The sequence below is a fragment of the Salmo salar genome, chromosome ssa06, assembly GCF_905237065.1.
Source record: "Salmo salar chromosome ssa06, Ssal_v3.1, whole genome shotgun sequence".
Lineage (NCBI taxonomy): Eukaryota > Metazoa > Chordata > Actinopteri > Salmoniformes > Salmonidae > Salmo > Salmo salar.
The window spans coordinates 44,592,930-44,616,405 of record NC_059447.1 but is presented as its reverse complement, the minus strand read 5'-3'; the positions used below and the strand labels follow the sequence as shown (position 1 = coordinate 44,616,405).

General features: G+C 40.0%; 1 protein-coding gene across 1 annotated transcript in view; it reads right to left on the bottom strand.

The window, feature by feature from the left end:
* The window catches only part of LOC106607533 (beta-1,4 N-acetylgalactosaminyltransferase 1), a 35,612-nt gene extending 12,500 nt beyond the window's left edge, over positions 1-23,112 (bottom strand). Inside the window, exons 1-8 of the mRNA XM_045721310.1 lie at positions 23,012-23,112; positions 6,887-7,014; positions 6,517-6,701; positions 6,137-6,243; positions 5,956-5,993; positions 3,358-3,535; positions 3,172-3,258; positions 405-586 (exon numbers count right to left, since the gene is read on the bottom strand). Coding sequence (XP_045577266.1) covers positions 405-586; positions 3,172-3,258; positions 3,358-3,535; positions 5,956-5,993; positions 6,137-6,243; positions 6,517-6,668 — 744 coding nt within the window. The 5' untranslated portion in view covers positions 6,669-6,701; positions 6,887-7,014; positions 23,012-23,112. The remainder of the gene's footprint in view (positions 1-404; positions 587-3,171; positions 3,259-3,357; positions 3,536-5,955; positions 5,994-6,136; positions 6,244-6,516; positions 6,702-6,886; positions 7,015-23,011) is intronic.
* Between the last annotated feature and the right edge of the window lie 364 nt (positions 23,113-23,476).

The window sequence follows — 23,476 nt, the reverse complement described above, 5'->3', positions numbered from 1 at the left end:
ACTCTTTTGTTGTTGAGAATTTTCCTGCACAGCTAACGTTTGTAATTTGCACTTCAAAATTTGCCAACGAAAAAAAGCGTCAACCCCCACAAAAATGTCCATTAATTATAATCCACATTTACTGTTGCTGCAGGATTATTTTCCTGCTGTAGAAAACTGACTCAAATTAAGATCCTACATCTGTAAGTGTAAGTCTATGGCAGGTTACCCTTATTGCACTGATCTGCTCCTGGAGACAAATGCATACACCTGGGTTCATTAATAACATTTCAATAAAATGTTATTTCTATTCCTTTCAACTCAGAAATTCAATCACACATGCTCAACATGTATTTTATATCCATCATCAATTCACGTTGAATGTCCACTTTGAGGTTTTCAATTTGACCTAAACCAGCTTGTACCTGTGCTGGGGGCATGATGTACTGTTCAATGTTGGGGCCGTTCACTTTCTGTGGCTCCAGGCTGTCGTCGGCGATGATGATTTTGATGTCCTTGTAATAGGTTCTTATGCTACTGATGAGGACCTGCAGCTCGGTGTATCTCAGAAACGTCTTGGTGACGACGGTCACCCGGTAGTTGATATCTGCAATGAGAGATAATCTCTGGTTTAATGCAGCGACATCCGAGATCCTACTGCAATTGGAGGTGGACGCGTGTTTGCTTTGTATAATGAAAAAATATATAAATGTAACATGTAAAGTGTTGGTCCCATGTTTCATAAACTAAAATAAAAGATCCCAGAAGTTTTCCATACACACAAAAGATTATTTCTCTCAAATGTTGTGCACAAATTTGTTTACATCCCTGTTAGTGAGCATTTCTCCTTTGCCAAGATAATCCATCCACCTGACAGGTGTGGCATATCAAGAAGCTGATTAAACAGCATGATCATTACACAGGTGCACCTTGTGCTGAGCACAATAAAAGGCCACTAAAATGTGCAGTTTTTTCACATCCCAATGCCACAGATGTCTCAAGTTTTGAGGGAGCGTACAATTGGCATGCTGACCGCAGGAATGTCCACCAGAGCTGTTGTGCGATAATTCAATGTTCATTTCTCTACCATAAGCCGCCTCCAACGTCATTCTAGAGAATTTGGCAGTAAATCCAACCGGCCTCACAACAGCAGACCACATGTAACCATGCCAGCCCTGGATCTCCACATCTGGCCTCTTCACCTGCAGGATCGTCTGAGACCAGCCACCCAGACAGCAGATGAAACTGTGGGTTTGCACAACCAAAGAATTTCTGCACAAACTGTCAGAAACCGCCTCATCTGCATGCGCGCTGTCCTCACCAGCATCTCGACCTGACTGCAGTTTGGTGTCGTCGCCAACTTCTGTGGGCAAATGTTCACCGTCGATGGCCACTGGCATGCTGGAGAAGTATGTTCTTCATGGATTAATCCCGGTTTCAACTGCACTGGGCAGATGGCAGACGGCGTTGTGTGGACGAGCGGTTTGCTGATGTCAACGTTGTGAACAAAGAGCCACATGGTGGCAGTGGGGTTATGGTATGGGCAGGCATAATCTACGAACACAATTGCATTTTATCAATAGAAATTTTAAAATGGACAGATACCGTGACGAGATCCTGATGGCCATTGTCGTGCCACTCACCACCATCACCTCACGTTTGATAATGTACAGCCCCATGTCACAAGGATTATAATGCACTGCCCCATGTCGTAAGGATCTGTACACAATTCCTGGAAGCTGAAATGCCCCAGTTCTTCCATGGCCTGAATACTCACCATGTCACCCACTGAGCATATTTGGGACGCTCTGGATCGACGTGTACGACAGCGTGTTCTAGTTCCCGCCAATATCCAACAACTTCGCACAGCCATTGAAGAGTGGGACAGCAATTCACAAGCCACAATGAACAACCTGATCAACTCTATGCGAAGTAGATGTGTGACACTGCATGATGCAAACGGTGGTCAAATCAGATACTGACTGGTTTACTGATCCACGCCCCTACAATTTCTTTTTTTAAAAGAAGGCATTTCTGAACAACAATACATATCTGTATTCTCAGTCATGTGAAATGCCGTATTAGGGGTCCTTTTAAGGTTTTATACACAATGTTTGCTAGCGGTAGGCACCAACATCGATAAATCAATAAGATATTGATAACTTTCATATTGGTTTATTCTCCCTGTTAACCTACACTCTTATGTAAAGCACACATGACTGTTCCTGCATGCACAAATCCCTCTCACTGACCTCACAGGCTTTCACATTGGGAAAGTCGGTTTAATAATACGTTACCAGGCAACCGGCAGAGTAAGTTGAAATTCAATTTTATTTAACATCTGGCTTCCCACAGAGCGTTACGGTGGTGGATCTTTGATATTATGGGGCTTCTTTTTTGCTTCCACTGGTCCAGGTCAACGGCATCATACCAAATACCAGGATGAAGGATCTGTAAAGATTCTGTATGAAGGAATGGTCTAAGATCCCTCCCAATGTGTTCTCCAATCTCACAAGGCATTTTATAAAAAAGTCCGTCATTATTCTCGCAAGGGGAGGGTGCTCGAGTGTTGGAAACAGTCATTTTGACCCCATCTTTTTTTACTTCTTAAAAAAAAATCTAATTTCTCTGAGCAATTGTATTACTATAAAATAACACTATTTTCTTGCATACAATATACAGCAACTCAGTGTTTTTTATTTTAGAGTCTTTTTAGCGCATCTTATTCAAAGGTGCCAATAATTTGCTGATTGCAGTTAGGTGATGGCATGTTGAAGTTGGTAAGCCAGCAGAGTTTGTGGCGCTCATGATGAAGATGCTTAAAGATCCACTTTTCAGGAATGGAGGAAGTAAGGTTACGGAATGTTGAATTTGGCAAGCTGACAGCATGTTTGCTCTGCTTTCATATTTTCATTATATGAGGGGTGATGTCATTCTTCCTGATGACCTAATCTTGGTACCTGACGATAGCCCTAAGTTTTGCAGTTTAAAGACGCCGCCATTTGCACATATCTGTAGAAGCTTCATGACCAAACACAACGAATTAACAATCACATTATCTTTAGTGTACCCTTTATGTCTATCCCACCACTCTGATCCTGAGTCTTGATCCTCCCCCTATGGTTGATTCATTATCCCCAATTTCACTTTCGGATACTGGCTACATTACAAGGGAATAAAGGGGGATCTCACCGTTTCCTATGTCATATAAAACAGGCATTGATGTCTGCTGGATGACAATAGGGAAGACAGCCTCATGGTGTTCAAACGTGAAGTGAGCTGGTGAAAGAGCAGGGAAGGGTGGTTTCATATATTGGTTTCAGATCATGTGGAGAGGAAGACATGGGTATGGTAGGAAAGCTGGATCTATGGCCTTACCCAAGTCTCCAGTCCTCATCCGGTACACAGTGCTGGTGTAGGTAATTCGTCCCAGAAGATTGTTGAGGTCAGATAGGCTGGTAGACTGGACAGTGATCTCTTTCTCTACCTGTCCCTCTTTGTCTCCCTCTCCAAGGGCCATGATGGCCAGGACACCACTGGACACACTCAGAGTCACCTGCAGGTACATAACACCATAGCGTTTTCATAGATTCAGGCCAAAAGGTTGAGAAGATGGACCATTTTCCACTTCTATGGAACTTGTGATTGTACAGTTGTTGAATCAATGTGGTTCCTGTTAGCATCTGCATACTTCTTTCGCTAATCAATTAAGTTCCTCTAGGGTGTATTAAAATTAAGTTTTGCTGTTAAAAGTTAGATTGAAGCAGAAAAACACAATGCGAATTGAGATTTAGCATTTAGATATACAGTTAAAGTATGTGTATCTTTTGGAGCACAAAACGTGTCAGCATTACTGTCATTGTAGACAAATGTGAAAAATAGGTGGATGATTTGTTCTACATGGTAAAACATACCACTGCTGGCTTGCTTCTGAAGCTAAGCAGGGTTGGTCCTGGTCAGTCCCTGGATGGGAGACCAGATGCTGCTGGAAGTGGTGTTGGAGGGCCAGTAGTTGGCACTCTTTCCTCTGGTCTAAAAAAATATCCCAATGCCCCAGGGCAGTGATTGACACTGCCCTGTGTAGGGTGCCGTCTTTCGGATGGGATGTTAAACGGGTGTCCTGACTCTCTGAGGTCATTAACGATCCCATTACACTTATCGTAAGAGTAGGGGTGTTAACCCTGGTGTCCTGGCTAAATTCCCAATCTGGCCCTCATACCATCACGGCCACCTAATCATCCCCAGCTTACAATTGGCTCATTCATCCCCCTCCTCTCCCCTGAAACTATTCCCCAGGTCGTTTCTGTAAATGAGAATGTGTTCAGTCAACTTACCTGGTAAAATAAAGGTAAAAAAATAAAAAAAAATAAATGTGCCATTAATATTTGTGAAACTGTCTGTGGATAGGCAGTTTGCTAGGTAAAACATTTGAAAAAAACCTTGTCAATACTGTTCATTTCAATGCGGTCTCAAAAAGACATACCATAACCCGAGGAATGAACCAGTGGGGAAAAAAATGATTTGCTGCTAACTTCAAGGAAAGGAAGACAGTGAGAACCGGTGTGATGGTACTGATGATTTGTTTACATAGCAGGTTAGGATAACTAACGTGGCAGGTTATGTGATTAAACGTATCATGCATCCACTAAATGAAGCTGTTGTAGGCATAACAGTGGGAGGAAAGTAACACTGGGTGAAAGTAACATGCCCATTTTCTCAGATAACACAGAAGCCATCGGACACAGAAATGTTTTTTAGTTGTAGAGTTGTGCTTACATATGTATGGCATCATAGGTTTTAAAAATCATGTTAGCTAGTCTTGGGTGAGACGAAATTTCAACTGATGACCTGGAATAAAACAAACAAATGTTTAAGCACTGGCCATTGCCTCTTCTAGTTCATATTGCTATCTAAATGTTTAAAGTATATATGACATCTTTAAAATAATGCCTTAATTGACTTGATTAGCTTCTCACAATATGCTTTTATCGACAGGTTAGTGGTTAAAAAATATATACATAGCTATGATTCTGGGTGTCAATTACCTCAAGCCATGGAAATGTGATAAGCATGATGAGTTTGCCATTTGTGAAGATAATATAAACGTTTATTCTATTAAGTTACGAGGAGTACGCATGACAAAGCCAACTGGCACACATCTGATTTGTAGGGCTAAACATGAATAGTCATTTAACATTTCCATTAAAGAAATGTTGGTTAATATAGCTATTATGTGATCATTTTAGTCCTATTAATAAGCAAAATAGTGGTTGCGCGACATTGCGATGTTGAGGCATGGTTAATTTGAATGAATTTCGAACCCATATACTTATTTATTGAATCGACACAAACAAGAAACTATGGCTGATAGTACCTTTTTTGAAAGAAAAGAGCATTACAAACCAGAAAAAAATGTAAATAAGACAGATATTGTGCACTTTTGGCCAGCTGTTAATTTTGCCCCAATCCTGTTTCAGTTTAGACCCGCCTGGCAGGTACAAAAGTAGTATTGTGTTCGTTTCGTTCTCGGTCTTTTTATTTAAAAATAATGTATCCTAGACATTTAATTACAGTTTATAATGGTATAGGACATATATACTGTAAGTTGTTTATCATAAAATATGTTTTTTCAAGCACTATCGATCTCTGAGTAAATAGGAAAAAACTAAAGTGTTACTTTCAACCCGGTTCTCCCCTACATGAAGTAAAAGCTAAGCAGAAAACGGTAGATATGACACCTGATGTAAAGAACCACCACCAAAAAGAGCAGGTAACGCTTAACATTAAGGGTAAAATTGACTTTGTTTGTATCCTGCGTTTGTCTGTACACTGGCTTTAGCCATAACATACACTGCATAAGTTAAGTCAATAAATATCCTTACTGTAAAGTCTTACCAAAGATTCCAATCAAACAGTTGTTCATTACATCATGGAGAACCTAAGACCCATTATCCATTCAAAGCGTTTCGAACCAACCTTGTAACTTTGTCTTTTTGCTGCATGGAGAGCTAAACCTGAAATAATATTTTTATAAGCACAATTTAAATATCGAGTTACTAATCTATTGTGTAACTGCTTTGCAAAGAACATACTGTATACAGTTAGTCGTTATTGATGATGGACGGTACATAAACCAAATGGTTATTGCATAGGCTACCTGGTATCAATGTCTTCTGAAGAGGGACAACAGTGAACCCCTGGATTGGATACTGAAGAGGGGAGTTGGATGGAGCAAAAACAAGCCTGTTCAGACTGGAGCTTGTCCTAGGTGATTATCAAAATGGTCCCATTAATGTTTCCTGAGTACAGCACGTACAGTAGGCCGTGCGCATGTGCATGTTTAAGACATGCCAATCAATTTAGTGAGTATTCATGTTCAGAAATGACCTGCTTGCCAGTGTAACGGAATTACAATAAACTAACTCCACAGTTGTGGCTTGAAATGTTAAATGGGTGGCGGTCACGGGGGGGACGACTCGCTAAGCAAGCTAGAGATTTCAGTAACACCAGGTTACATTTGTAGTATTTTTCACCCACCTGATATGATGCTTCCTGTACTCCTCAGCTCTTCGTTTGACTATGTCATCATACCGGTCTTTTGGAAGGTGATCTTTCAGTATGAACACTCTGCTTCCCTGACAGGTGCAATTGGGTTGTCTGAGACTGGTGGATGGTACGGCTCTATTCATTCACAGGGACAAATAGAACACAATCTGCAAGAACTGGAAAGGTTCCATTGGTGAAGATTGAGGCCCAATATACAATTTCAAAACTGATACAGTACATTATTGATTTTCACGATGGCAAAACCGTTTTAAAAACAAGTGTGTTTTCAGGCTTCACCATAACCGGTGAAAGTCGTCCAACTAAAAGTTAAAACAAACAGTTGCTGATAAAGAAAATGTACCTTATTTGCTGAGGAACTAATTGATACGAGTCTTCCTCTGGTGTGCTATAGTGGTATATGAAGGAGTACATCACTGATGCTGACAGACAGAAAATAGCTAGGACAAGTACCTGCTTGCACGTACCCATCTGTAGAAGACAAGAGCATCAAATTCTGACCAGGTAAGCAATGTCAAATCTTGAAGGGGCTAAGCACTGGGAACAAACTGGTTGAATCAACGTTATTGCCATCATATATATATATATATATAGTTAGTAGCAGAGCTGTAATTTGAGTGATAAAGCATATTACCCACGGGGCACAGACGTCAATTTAAGTGTAGTTTTGATGTACATTTGAGTTGTCAACTAACAAACAATTTAAAAGTGAAATCAACAACGTGGAACCATATCATTGGATTTAGGTTAAGAGATCCACAAAATTCCTTTTAAATTGTGTGTTAGTTGACAACTCAAATGTACATCAAAACTACACTTAAATTGACGTCTGTGCCCCGTAGGTAATATGCTTTATCACTCAAATTACAGCTCTGCTAATAACCCTTCACAGGGCAGCTTATTATTTTTTTTTTGCCAAAAGTTTCAAATCACCACGTTTCCAACCAGTTTTTATGCAAATAAAGTCATACCATATAAACAAGTAATGACAGCTGTGAGGAAAACAGGAAGTTTCGATACAATTATAGAAATTAATTATGCCAGAAATGGAGGTGGAAACGTCTTTATGCGGAAATATTGATATAATAACCAACTTATCGAAAGTAATCTTGGAGTCACGTGAGGATATGGTGCGTTGTCCTCTTACAACGACTCGGGAAACCAGGCAGTCTATTAGGATACAGATTAAATAAATGATTAACTTCACAGGGCAGTGAAAGTGCACACCATAGCAGCACCCACTCGTAGCACGCGCTCCAGCAGGTATATCTCACTGGTCACCCCCAAAGCCAATTCTTCCTTTGGTCGTCTTTCATTCCAGTTCTCTGCTGCCAACACTGGAACGAACTGCAAAAATCTCTGAAGCTGGAGACTCATATCTCCCTCACTAGCTTTAAGCACCAACTGTCAGAGCAACTCACAGATCACTGCACATAGCCCATCTACCTACCTCATCCCCATACTGTATTTATTTATCTTGCTCCTTTGCACCCCAGTATCTCTACTTGCACATTCATCTTCTGCACATCTACCATTCCAGTGTTTAATTGCTATATTGTAATTACTTCGCCACCATGGCCTATTTATTGCCTTAACTTACCTCATTTGCACTCACTGTATATAGACTTAGTTTTCTTTTGTTGTACTGTATATTTTGTTTATTCCGTGTGTAACTCTGTTGTTGTATGTGTCGAATTGCTATGCTTCATCTTGGCCAGGTCGCAGTTGCAAATGAGAACTTGTTCTCAACTAGCCTACCTGGTTAAATAAAGGTGAAATAAAAAATATTAAGGGTCTTATTCTGGTGACATGATGATCGATCCTTGACTGCCGTTCAGTGCATAATTTGAGCCGGATGCACCTCTCAGTTTTGGACTGTTTCGTTCCGGAACCTATTTGCCTGGATCCGGTACCTCTCATGGCATGAATAATAATTTTCACTGTTTGCAATGTAAACATTTTAATAAAAGCGATCAAAATGTATTTCAGTTGCCTTCTCTGTAATTATCCTGCCACCTAAAAAAAAACGTAATCTAAGGTGAAAACGTAGATTTTTCAGCCCGCGCCTGATAAGCGTGGCTGTATCTCACAGAACCAGAATTTCTATGATCTTTCCCTCTCTCTGCTCTGAGACATGAGCCTGCAACTACCATCTCTCCAGAGTTGTACTTCATTTATTTCATTAAAGAATCATTGCCATACATTTGCCTGTAATTTAGCCACAGAGGATCAATAGATTACAAAATAAATCATGTATAGCCCAGCTGTGGGGTGTGTGTAACCCAATCACAATGCATTGCTTACAGTCGGGAACGCATGGCAAAGCTGTCAGTGAAAGGCATACAGCTAAAACCGGCCTTTTGCAATATTTCAAATGCAATTATGGGAGAGCACAGGTTGGAAAGCAAATCGCTCCTGCTGAAACAAAATAATTAAAAGCCTATCTTGAGAAAGATCGGCGATGGGCTCCTGCCAAAGGTCTATCTTCAGTGAGTGAGCTGCACATCATTGGGTGAGTCATTGAAACTGTAAAGCGGTTTGAGGACTATAATTTCCTCATATAAAATGTCATTGGTTACGTCCACATATTTTGCAGATGTTATTGAAGAAACATTAGTATACAAAACAGACAATGATAACATATGCTAGGGGGCACAACACATTACAGATTGAAGACCTTAAAAAGGTACACACGTATTGACTGTTTTAACAGCTTTCTTATTGGAAGAATGTAGAATCATCTGTACTGCTCGAATTCCTTATAGAAAACATGGAAGACTGTTTATATTTATGAATATGACATTTTACCATTAGCACAAATAGATTTAGGAGGTAAAATTGTTTTTCCTTTATCCTTATTATAGATAAGGAAACCGAGCAGCCCATTCTCCCATAATAAACAAAAATGTATTTATAACATTATACATATCTTGCCGTAATGCCAAAATAAAAGCAAAATTGTTTCTGGGTGCACAGCAATGTGTTGTTAATGTCTTTTTTGAGTTTCTTCAGGTAAATGATTCGCAGGGTAATACTTATGGATCATTCTGAAAGAGACCTCTGACCTTGTTAACAAGCAGGTACTTGTGTGGTAATAACCATACTTTTTTCCCCAACAGATATTGACAAATGTATTCCAGTAAGTTTTGACATAAGGAATATACAGTATCCCTTTGAAATAAAGCACGTATAGATCTGTTGTTCTGAGGGAGGAATGAGTAATACATTTTTCCTATTGGAGAGTCAACTGGATTAAGCGAGAGTAGCTCAAGAAGTTGAGGTCTGGTTACACCTCTAAACAACATGAGAGTTCATGATGGAATAGCATCAAAGACAATGGCGAACTCTCTAGGTGTTACAGGGATATTGTAACGAGATAAACATTCCTCATAATTGAGTAACAATCTTTCTGCATTAAAAAGTTGACTCACCAGGAGGATATGAAATAATAAAAAGACGTGTTTCTATACAAAATATCCTTACTGCTCCAAATTAAATACCTATGCGGGGGAATTTTTATATATATATATATATATATCCACACTAAGAATACGTGTCTATGAAAAGCAGATCATTTTGCAGGAACCTTATCAATGTTATAGTTAAAGTAACAAAATTGAAGCTGATATTATTTTTATTTGTCAAACGGCAGCCAAGGATCGATCATAATTTCACCAGAATAAGACCCTCGATATTTATTGGAGTATAAAACTCCATCACAGCATTTTCACCACCCTGTGAAGTTCATAACATAGTTTAGCCTAATAAACTGCATGCTTTCCTGAGTCATAGTAGAGGTACAACACCATCGCGTGACTCCATGTTTAATATGATGGTTATTATATCAATATGTGCCGCATAAAGGCGTTTCATCGCTATTTCTCACAAAATTACCGACAAAAAGATCCCGCCTTGTCTAGTGTATTTTGTTTTGTCGACATTTGGAAAGTTTACCGACAAATTTGCCGGTCATAACATTTTTTATCCGACACAGGCTACTCGCATACAAATGTTGGATGGAAAACTAGTTAGTGAAGCTCCGCGCACTTCTAGTTGTAGGCTACAATCTTATTTTGGGTTTGTGGTGCGTGGACCAAAAAGTCATCGTAATGAATAGAAAAAAAGAACAAGGTTAGGAGAGTTGATCTAAGAGGCATGCATTTATGAGCTCCGAGTGGCGCAGCGGTTTAAGGCACTGCATCGCAGTGTTAGAGGCGTCAATACAGACCCTGGTTCGATTCCAGGCTGTATCACAACCGGCCGTGATTGGGAGTCCCATAGGGCTGCGCACAATTGGCCCAGCGTCTTCCGGGTTAAGTGTTTGCTAGGGTCATTGTAAATACGAATTTGTTCTTAACTGACTTGCATAGTTAAATAAAAGGTTTAAAAATAAGTTATATTCTTTTTTTTTTTTTTTAATCTACCGATTTTGAAGAATGGCTTGCCGATACTTACTGGATGGATAAACCACAATAAATGTAAAATTGTATAGCCTAATGTAAATACAAAAAAAAGCTGTTATAATAATAATAATAATAATAATAATAATAATATAGCCATAGCCATGTAAATATTAGGCTACGCCAAATTCATGATATCACTAATAAACATTAACATAAGACAATATGCAAAGGTGAATGTTTACTATTCATTTAATTAATTTTCCGTAGGTCTAGTATTTAGGCCTAATTATATGCCTTGACGCATAGCCTACTAGTCTATACAAACGGAAAGCCTATATCAATTATTCTAACTACATTTTAAAACTGCTTAGTGAAAAGTAAAGCTAAAATAAACCTTTTTGCACACAATTCTACGATGGTTCAGTCTGTCCAGTCATTTAACTTAGAAAAAAAAAATATATAATAATTCTACAGCAGATCTGATCAGAGGGTAAACCAAAGATTATGGATATATTGACATGGTACACGTCTCTCTGCCCTAACAATGAGTTGTTATCAGCAAAGCAGCACAACGGCTGTCTAGCTCCCGCCTACACTTTCTTTAGCTTGGTGTTTAGGTCATTATTGTAATCCTTGTTTGAATATTCGATGAGGTTGTTGACGTCACCCGCCTGTATTCAATGGAGAGAGATGCTATTGTAACCCTTGTTATTTTGGTGCTTTGAGCGGTATAGTCCATATCCTTCCGCCCCCTGATAGTAATGTACCTAGGCTATTCAAATTAGATGTGTACGTGTTTTAGGAATGCTGCTGAGACACGTAGTCGCATCCTTGCTCATCGTACATTACTGTGGTTCAAAAACGTCACATAGGTAAGCAATACTTCTGTGAGCTGTTTTATATTGATTTATAAGTACTTAATATAACGTAGTTCCATGCGTAAATGGTGTTAGTGAAAATATGTTAGTATTTACAGTGCATTCGGGAAGTATTCAGACCCCTTAACGTTTTCCACATACAGCCTTATTCTAAAATGTATTAAATTGTTTTTTTCTCCCTCAAATACACACTACCCCATAGCGACAAAGCAAAAACAGGTTTAGATTTTTTTTAGCAAATTTATGAAAATAAACAAATAATCACATTTAGATAAGTATTCAGACCCTTTACTCAGTACTTTGATAAAGCACCTTTGGTAGCGATTACAGCCTCGAGTCTTCTTGGGTATGACGCTACAAGCTTGGCACACGTGTATTTGGAGAGTTTCTCACATTTTTCTCTGCAGATGCTCTGTCAGGTTGGATGGGGAGCGTCGCTGCACATCTATTTTCAGGTCTCTCCAGAGATCTTAGATTAGGTTCAAGTCCGGGCTCTGGCTGGGCCACTCAAGGACATTCAGAGACTTATCCCGAAGCCACTCCTGCGATGTCTTGGCTGTGTGCTTAGGGTCATTGTCCTGTTAGAAGGTGAACCATCGCCCCAGTCTGAGGTCCTGAGCAGGTTTTCAACAAGGATCTCTGTACTTTGCTCCATTCATCTTTCCCTCAATCCTGACGAGTCTTACTGTCCCGGCCACTTAAAAAACATCCCCACAGCATGATGCTCCCACCACGTTTCACTTTAGGGATGGTGCCAGGTTTCCTCCATACGTGACGCTTGGCATTCAGGCCAAAGAGTTCAATCTTCGTTTCAGACCAGAGAATATTGTTTGATACGTTATTAGGATCCCCATTAGCTGTTGCAAAAGCATCAGCTACTCTACCTGGGGTCCACACAAAACATGACATAACATTAATAAACAAGAACAGCTCAAGGACAAAACTACATACATTTTTTAAAAGGCACACGTATCCTACATATACACAAACTATCTAGGTAAAATAAGGGAGAGGCATTGTGCCGTGAGGTGTTGCTTTATCAGTTTTTTTTTTGTTTAAATCAGGTTTGCTGTTTATTTGAGCAATATGAGATGGAACGGAGTTCCATGCAATAATATAATACTGTACACTTTCTTGAATTTATTCTGGATTTGGGGACTGTGAAAAGACCCCTGGTGGCATGTCTGGTGGGGTAAGTGTGTGTGTCAGAGCTGTGTGTAATTTGACTATGTAAACAATTTGGGATTTTCATCAGATTATTGTTTCTTATAAAAAGAAGTGATGCATTCAGTCTCTCCTCAACTCTAGGCCAAGGTAGAAATACTACGCATGCCAGTCTATCAGCCCTCTGATTACAATGAAGAGCAAGATGTGCCGCTTTGTTCTGGGCCAGCTGCAGCTTAACTTGGTCTTTCCTTGCAGCACTGGACCACACGACTGGATAATAATTAAGATTAGACAAAACTATACCCAGCAGAACTTGCTTTTTGGAGTGTGGTGTCAAAAAAGCAGAGCATCTCTTTATTACGGACAGACCTCTCCCCATCTTTACAACCATTGAATCTATACGTTTTGAACATGACAGTTTACAATCTAAGGTAATGCCAAGTAATTTAGTCTCCTCAAATTGTTCAACAGCCACACCATTCATTACCAGATTCAGCTGAGGTCTAGAGCATGGGAAATAATTTGTACCAAATACAATGCTCTTAGTTTTAGAGCTGTTCAGGACCAGTTTATTACTGGCCACCCATTCCAAAACAGATTGCAACTCTTTAAGGGTTTCAGTGACTTCATTAGCATTGGTTGTTGTTGTGTATATGGTTAAATGAGCAGCATACATGGACACACATGCTTTGTTTAAAGCCAGTGGCAGCTCATTGTCAAAAATAGAAAAGAGTAGATGGCCTAGAGAGCTGCCCTGCGGTACACCATACTTTACATTAAATCAAATCAAAGTTTGTTACCTGCACCGAATACAACAGTGAAATGCTTACTTACAGGCTCTAACCAATAGTGCAAAAAAAGTATTAGGTGAACAATAGATAGGTAAAGAAATAAAACAGCAAAAAACAGGCTATATACAGTAGCGAGGCTACATACAGACACCGGTTAGTCAGGTTGATTGAGGTAGTATGTACATGTAGATATGGTTAAAGTGACTATGCATATATGAACAGAGTAGCAGTGAGTGCTCTGCAATAACGATGGCTGGTCGACAGAACACTCTTGACTGTTGGGTTGAGAGCCCTGACACAAAGAGTACAAATATATTTTATAGCAAAGATACACCCCCTTAGTCTACATGACAAAACAGCTGTGTGGAATGGGTCAAAAGGTTAGGATTCGTATGAAAGAAATGAATAATTCATATCAGACAGTATCTGCTGTAAAGACTGTTCACATTGTGTGGAAACATCATTATCCATACCCGAGCCATCTACACCCTGGTACCTCCCATTACACAAACACCAATTGGTAGGGATACAGGTATCCTGTATGTGTATTTCTTTTCTCTCCTTCTCCTCCTCACAGGTGGCAATCACTCCCCAATCAGTCATCAATCAGTCGCTAATCAGAAGACACCTGCTCCTTTTCACTTACCCTATCACAGTCCCTTTCCCTTGGTTTAAAACCCCAGTCAGTTGCTCTCTTGTTAGTTAAATCTCACTGTAGCTCGATCTCTCTTTGTAAGCTCGATCTCTTTTGTTTTGCACCTACATGTCACATTTGTCCGGTACCTGTGAGTATTGTTTTGTGGTGCATGACTGTTTGTTTTATGGCGGGAAAAGGGGCTGAGCTGGACCCAAGGAAAGAGACAATAAATCCAAAAACACGCCTGAGCTAGACTAGCCTACTTCAAGAACAGCTAGCTAACTAACCAAAAATACAGTGGGTGGTCCGCCCAGTACTAACTAGTGTATTTAGACACTGTTTTCCTACGTGTAATGTAGGCCCACGGGCGACTGGTCTTGTTACCCCCTTTTCCCACCATCAAACAGTCATGCACCACAAAACAATACTCACAGGTACCGGACAAATGTGGCATGTAGGTGCAAAACAAAAGAGAGGGATGGGGACACAGAGAGATCGAGCTACAGTGAGATTTAACTAATGAGAGAGCAACTGACTGGGGTTTTAAACCAAGGGAAAGGGACTGTCATAGGGTAAGTGAAAAGGAGCAGGTGTCTTCTGATTAGTGACTGATTGGGGAGTGATCATTGCCACCTGTGAGGAGGAGAAGGAGAGAAAAGAAATACACATACAAGATACTCACACAGGATAGCTGTATCACCAACTTTCTATGGAATGCGGCCTCCGAGAGAGGACAAGACCATCATAAATCAGTTGTTAAGAGTTCAATCTCAGAAGCTCCTCTCAGTTCACACAGACTTCTAAGAACCCTATTCCACTGGTTCTCAATCCTGGTCCCGGGGACCCAAAGGGGTGCACATTTTTGTTTTTGCCCTTGCACTACAGTCGTGGCCAAAAGTTGAGAATGATACAAATATTAATTTCCACAAAGTTGGCTACTTCAGTGTCTTCAGATTTTTCAGATGTTACTATGAAATACTGAAGTATAATTATAAGCATTTCATAAGTGTCAAAGGCTTTTATTGACAATTACATGAAGTTGATGCAAAGAGTCAATATTTGCAGTGTTGACCCTTTTTTCTCAAGACCTCTGCAATCAGCCCTGGCATGCTGTCAATTAACTTCTGGGCCCCATCCTGACTGATGGCAGCCCCTTCTTGCATAAGCAATGCTTGGAGTTTGTCAGAATTTGTGGGTTTTTGTTTGTCCACCCGCCTCTTGAGGATTGACCACAAGTTCTCAATGGGATTAAGGTCTGGGGAGTCTCCTGGCCATGAACCCAAAATATAGATGTTTTGTTCCCCGAGCCACTTAGTTATCACTTTGCCTTATGGCAAGGTGCTCCATCATGCTGGAAAAGGAATTGTTCGTCACCAAACTGTTCCTGGATGGTTGGGAGAAGTTTCTCTCGGAGGATGTGTTGGTACCATTCTTTATTTATGGCTGTGTTCTTAGGCAAAATTGTGAGTGAGCCCACTCCCTTGGCTGAGAAGCAACCCCACACATGAATGGTCTCAGGATGCTTTACTGTTGGCATGCCACAGGACTGATGGTAGCGCTCACCTTGTCTTCTCCGGACAAGCTTTTTTTCCGGATGCCCCAAACAATCGGAAAGGGGATTCATCAAAGATGACTTTACCCCAGTCCTCAGCAGTCCAATCCCTGTACCTTTTGCAGAATATCAGTCTGTCCCTGATGTTTTTCCTGGAGAGAAGTGGCTTCTTTGCTGCCCTTCTTGACACCAGGCCATCCTCCAAAAGTCTTTGCCTCACTGTGCATGCAGATGCACTCACACCTGCCTGCTGCCGTGCCTGAGCAAGCTCTGTACTGGTGGTGCCTCGATCCCGCAGCTGAATCAACTTTAGGAGACGGTCCTGGCGCTTGCTGGACTTCCTTGGGTGCCCTGAAGCCTTCTTCACAACAATTGAACTGCTCTCCTTGAAGTTCTTGATGATCCGATAAATGGTTGATTTAAGTGCAATCTTACTGGCAGCAATATCCTTGCCTGTGAAGCCCTTTTTGTGCAAAGCAATGATGATGGCACATGTTTCCTTGCAGTTAACCATGATTGAAAGAGGAAGAACAATGATTCCAAGCACCACCCTCCTTTTGAAGCTTCCAGTCTGTTATTCTAACTCAATCAGCATGACAGATCACCAGCCTTGTCCTCGTCATCACTCACACCTGTGTTAATGAGAGAATCACTGACATGTCAGCTGGTCCTTTTGTGGCAGGGCTGAAATGCAGTGGAAATGTTTTTGGGGGATTCAGTTCATTTGCATGGCAAAGAGGGACTTTGCAATTAATCTGATCACTCTTCATAACATTCTGGAGTATATGCAAATTGCCATCATAGAAAACTGAGGCAGCAGACTTTGTGAACATTAATATTTGTGTCATTCTCAAAACTTTTGGCCACGACTGTACACAGCTGATTCAAAATGATAATCTCATCAAAAGGCTTTGATGATTTGAATCAGGTGTCTAGTGCTAGGGCAAAAACAAAAATGTGCAACCTTTTGGGTCCCCAGGACCAGGATTGAGAACCACTGCATTCTGTTGCAGAAAACAACCATTTGATGCAATAACAATATATAACATAATCTTGTATGTTAAAAATATTTGTTGGTCTGATGTGATTAATAAGGAGCATCCAGATGCATTTATGAAATTTCTTCTTCCAATTGTTGATGAACATGCACCTGTTAAGAAACTGACTGTTATAACTGTTAAGGCTCCGTGGATTGATGAGGAATTGAAAAACTATATGGTTGAAAGAGATGTTGAAAAAGGGGTGGATAATAAGTCTGGCTGCACATCTGACTGGCTGACTGCAAATGTGACTAAACTCAACAAAAAGAAGAAACTGTATTATGAAGCCAAGACCAATGACATAAAGAATGATGGAAAAAAACAGTACTTTAAATGAAATTATGGGCAGAAAGACAAATTCAACTCCATATTTCATCAAATCGTCACAAGACCATTTGATTTTGCCAATTATTTTAATGGTTACTTCATTGGCAAAGTGGGCAAACTTAGGCAGGAAATGCCAACAACGAACAATGAGCCATCGTATTCATGCATAAAAAAACCTAATAACAATAGAAAAGCATTGCAACTTTAAACTTTGTAAAGTTAGTGTGGGAGAGGTGGAAAATGTATTGTTATCGATCAATAATGACAAACCTCCTGGCACTGACAACTTAGATGGAAAGCTACTGAGGATGGTAGCTGACTCTATAGCCACTCCTATTTGTCATATCTTTAATCTGAGCCTAGAGGAAAGTATTTCGCCTCTGGCCTGGAAGGAAGCCAAAGTAATTCCGCTACCCAAGAGTTGTGAAGTGGCTTTTACTGGTTGCAACAGCATATTTACAAGCTTGCTGCCAGCTCTTAGCAAACTGTTGGGGGGGGGGAATGGTGTTTCACCAAATACAATGCTATTTCTCTGTAAACAAATTAACAACAGACTTTCAGCATGCTTATCGAGAAGAGTACTCAACATGTACTGGACACTAGAGAAGCTTTAACCAAGTTTAATTCGTCCCAAAGGTTCTGTACAGCTGTAATCAGACAGCAAAACATTTCTCACATCACAGTGAAATACATCCTACTTTAAACACTCCTCTCCAATCCTTACATTTTATGGCTCTACAGGAAGCTAATAAAGAGGGTAACAAACCTTTATTACTCCCTTAAGAGAATCTGTCCTCACCTCCAGCTAATCTACAGATGTCCATCTGTCTCCCGTTTCACACATTGCTCTCCTCTCATCCCACAATACATTCCGAAGCCATCTGTCTTTCTTCAGAGAACCTTTAACTTCTGACATAGAACCCAGTCTCTTTCGCTCATTTACTACCACAATGATCAAAGTTTAGCCGATTCCAACAGTTGAAAGAAATTGTTAAGAAGATTGTGGGAGCTGTACTGCAAGATTTCAGTGCAGCCATTGATATTATTGACCATAACCTGTTGTTAAAAACATTTGTTTTATGGCTTTTCAACCTCTACCATATCGTGGATTCAGATCTATCCATCTAATAGAACTCAAAAGGTTCTCTCTAATGTCAAACATGTAAAGTATGGCGTACCAATGACCTGCCACTGGCATTAAACAAAGCATGTGTGTCCAGATACGCATCAGCCACCACAGCTAATGAAGTCACTGAAACCCTTAACAAAGAGTTGCAATCTGTTTTGGAATGGGCGGACAGTAAAAAACTGATAAAATAATTTCTATGTTTAAAGATAAATGATTAAATAATTCTACCCTGAAACCTAAATAATTAGTAATTCGTTGTTTATTTAGCATGTATAATGAATAACTAAAGTACAAAACGTAAGTCCCATAAGGTTCAGTAGAGACCTGTGAGGAAGAGAAATGTGTGTGCGTGTGTGTGCCTAAGAGAATACCGAGAACAATGAAGACCGTGTTTGACCCGACCTAGCTAGAACTTTGAGAAATTTATGATAGGACAAAGGTGCGGAAATCCCAGGGGGGACACGACCCCCCCCATCCTGGGAAAAATATGATTTGTCCCCCCCAATATATCACTGAAACATAACTATGTAATTTAAATAATATTAATAATACGCAATGAAAGCAATTGTGCTGATTATAGACACTTAATAGCGCGTTTTTAAGTTTCAAAAGATTGCGACCCCCCCACCCTTTGCCCCACAATGGTTTGATCCACTGCCAGTTCCTTAGTTGGCAAGGTAACAGAGGGGTCGTGTCTACTGTCTGAAAGGAACTCACTCCAGTCAATCGCGCACACACACTAGCTGAATATGCAGAGCTAGCGCACAAATATTAACTATTAAGCTAGCTAGTACCTATTCCATTTATGTGGCCTCGTCAAAGATGGAATCTTTGCTATCGTCAATTTATTCCAAGATCAGCATGCAGATGATGTAAGTTAGTGCTTCAAAGTCCCTGTGATAAGGTTAGCGATAAACTGAAGTCCAAACTGAACATAACTACACTCTCTTCTACCATTGTCTTAAATATATTTAATGGTCTCGTTGCAAAAGCTAAATTGTCGCAAGGGAACTTTTATTTATTTATTTTATTTAACCCGGGTAGCAAAGATTATAGCAAACACCACTGAAACGGAATTGGTGCTCGCTTGCTTTGCAAATTCAGCCATTGTTGGAAGCCAGCCAATATGAAACAAACTATTAAAATTACAAAAGGTTGCAGCATATGTTGTGTAAATGGTGAACTCATACAGCTGTCAACTCTTGTCATTTTAATCCGTTTCACATTTGCTAGCTACCTTTTAGATCGAAGCCCAAATAGAATGATAAAAGATATGATAGAAGCCCATCTCCTACTGTAAATAACCTACACACTGTGTGTGTGTGTGTGTGTAGCCAGCCAGCCAGGTAGGAAAATGGCAGAAAAATAAAAGACGGACATCAGAGTATTTTTCAGTACACCAAAACGCAAAGTAAGAACCCTAGTAGCCTAATATCTCAAAGACTAGTTGATAAAATGTTCATAAGAAAGAAATGAAATTCTAATGGAAATGTTTCACAATGATGTCATTAGGCAGAGCAGGCAACAGATGGCACACAGACAGCAGAGTTGGGGACAGATATGCAGGGACAGACTGGCAGAGACGGAGTCTCAGGTAAGTTTGTTGAGTCTTTGTTTGGCAACATTATGAAAGGTTCTCAATTTTTTTGACTTGTAAAATAGGAACATAATTGGAAAATGCCATGGATACCCCCACTCTCAACTTAAACTGGTGACTGAACTAAGATTTGTCAAAGGCAATGGTATTACTGTTGTGATTAGTTGTGTAGTTTTGGGTACCGGTAGTTAGGAGTACGGCAAACACCTTATTTCTTTGGTTCCTCAATATACATTTACCATATTACAGTGTAGGCTATGTGTTACAGCACTACTTTTGGTGTCCCCCTCAGGAATTGCTCTTGAGAAAATGTCATGTAATTGTCCCCTCCAAAGTTGATATCCGATTTTCGCCCCTGATAGGACAGGGAGTACCTCAACATTCCTCTAATCTCGGGGGAATGGAACAGACAGCACTGGGTAGTGATTAACCATGGTGAGAACTCTGGGGAGGGATACAACTCACCTACTGTTCGTGTGTATGTATGTGCGTAGGTTATCTACTGTTTGTGTGGAGGTATGTGCATAAGTGGGGAGTGAGTTATAAAATTAATGTCTTTGTATAATGGACTTCAGAACGTTCTCTGAATAAACTGTTCAGACCTTTTGCAGAAGCTGTCTTTAATTATTATTAACCCAGTGTCTTACAAACCTTGGGGATTAGTCAAAGCTTATTGATTGTTAGTTATCATTTGGATTGAAAATTATCATGACAAACTGGTCCTGAACATCTATAAAACTTAGTGCATTGTATTTGGTACAAATCATTCCCTAAGTTGTAGACCTCGGCTGAATCTGGTAATGAATGGTGTGGCTGTTGAACAAGTTGAGGAGACTAAATTACTAGGCGTTACCCTAGACAGTTATAAAACCGCCCTATTGTAGCGGGCATTGATGCAGTAACCGCCCCTCCATCAACTTTTTTTATTAGACCACTCGCAGAACAACTCCCCTCCTTTAAAAAGGACACCAGCAGTATGATCTCTATTATTGAATCTCTTGATCCTCTCCCTGAGAATACTTTGTTAGTTGCTTTTGATGTTGAGTCGTTATACACAAATATTTCACACGAGGGCGGTATTGTAGCTATGGAACATTTTCTTCTGCAACGTTACCCTAATGAACTACCTTCCAGTGCATGCATTATAACGTTGGCTGAAATAGTACTCACACAACTACTTAATGTTTCTAAATGATTTCTTTATTCAGACGAAGGGTACTGCTATGGGATCCCCCATTGGCTTTTAACTATGCTAATTTGTATGTGGGTTACATGGAGAAACAGTCTATTTTCAATCCTCGCAAATGTTCTCTTGCCTAACATTATTTGGAAACGGTATATTGATTATATTTTTGCTCTATGGAGGGGTGATGCAAAACAGCTCCAGGCGTTCCATGCTCGTCTTAACTCCTGTTCTGAGCATCTGATAACTGATTTGACGTGTTTCTTGATCTTCTGATCTTGTGTGAAGATAATGTTCTATACACTGATCTTGGCAGGAAACCTACTGATCGTAACAGTTTGTTGAGGGCTGATAGTTGTCACCCACTTCCCTTGAAAAACAGTTTGCCCTAAATCCAATTCTGTCGAATCAAAATCATTTGTAAAAACAGATTGACAGAAATATGGCTGAGACGCAAAGGAAATTCAAGGAGGGGGTACAAAAATGGTCAGATAAATACTGCCATTGAGAAAATTCAAAACGAGACATGACCTTTTTCAAGGTGAGTATAGCAAAAATAAGCATTCTTGCGTTCTGGAGAAACCTGCTATTCAAAGTGCTCTGAACAAATTAAGGGAATCGTTCAAACATTGGCACATTCAAAGATCCGATGATAGTATCGGTAATGTGTTTTCGGACCTTCCCTTGGTCGTATTCTCGCGGGGCAGACACCTCACAGATCAATTGGTAAACTGATCTACCACCCCAAGATATCCCTGCACAACGTCTATTTCCGTCCCTGCTGAATGGAAACTACAAGTGTAAGAATGGCTGCGCTCAATGCAATGGCACTTATAAATGTAGATCCTTCAAACACCCCCAAACAGGGAAACAGATGGATCTTTAATTTAAAGACCATTCTCCCTTCGGTCTCAAAGTAACCTTTGATCTGATATCATTCTTGTGGTTTTGCTATTGTAAATGTTTGTAGGCTTATGCAGCCAAATTGTATCTATGATCGTACGCTATCAAATTGTTTTTGTATGCTATTTTAATATATGATAATTAACCAACCAATGGTATCAGGCCACACCCGGCCATGATTACAGGCACCTGTGTGCAGTGTTGCCAATTTATATTTAGTGAGTATTCAGACCCCTCTAGCGACAAATCTAGAGACTTTTTCCGGTGTTTTTGGAGACTGACGTGAAAGCACGTATCGTTTTTACTGTTCTCAACGAGCAGCGGGTGCTGCCGCCCCCGTCCCAAAGCACTCACAGCCGCCCAGTCATTTTGCGGTCAGAGCAGGACATGTTCACCCCTCCGCGTCCAGACTGCAAATGAAACGTTCATGCCGGAAGCAGCCGCTGGCTGATGCCGCCCTGACTTACGTTCAAAAAAACGAATTAGGGCCAGACTAGTTACCATCATTTTCTCACATTGCCACTGAGTTTTTTTCGATTGTCTTTTTTATCCATTTAGATTGTATACGTAAAACTGTAACTGTAATAAAATGTTATGGTTAAAATGTTCATGTTTTACTGAGACTTGTTGTAGGCTCCTAAGTGGACCATAAGGTTAAAAACCAAACCAAATTAAGAAAACTTTAAAAAAAAAAATTAAAAAACGAAGTAACTCCGCCAGAGTGTCTAATTTGGGTAACTTTTGCCGGTCCCAAGCCCGGATAAAAGAGGAGGGTTGGAATTGTGACATGAAAAAAAACAAGAATCGACAGAAGAAAGTTCATTTGTAGTTCTAAACATATTTAGGGTGTTTTTTACTCACTTTTTGTCTCTCCCACGACTTTATTCTTCTCTCCTACAGCATCCATCACAATTACGTTCACGTGGCCAATTATGCAAATAAGGAGATGACGTCAATTAACGACTTTTAGGACAGCCAATAGCTACTTTCCTTACCTGCTAAATTGGCTAGGTTTCACCAACAAGCTTTAATAGCCTGGAAAATGTTTCCTGCACAATTTTTCCCCACATAAAGCTCTTTTGTGGAATAATTCAGACATAACTGTAAGGAATAAGTCATTGTTCTTCCCCAGCTGGCATGAGAGGAATATTGACTTTGTTCTTGATGTTTTCGACAACAAGGGTAATATTTTCACATATGAACAATTTATAATACATTTCAGAGAGTTTATTTCTGTGATCAAAGCTGTTCCCAGTGGTCTAACTACACTAATGAAAACTCACCTTAGTTTTGGTAATGATCACAAAGTTTATCCAGAACTCAGAT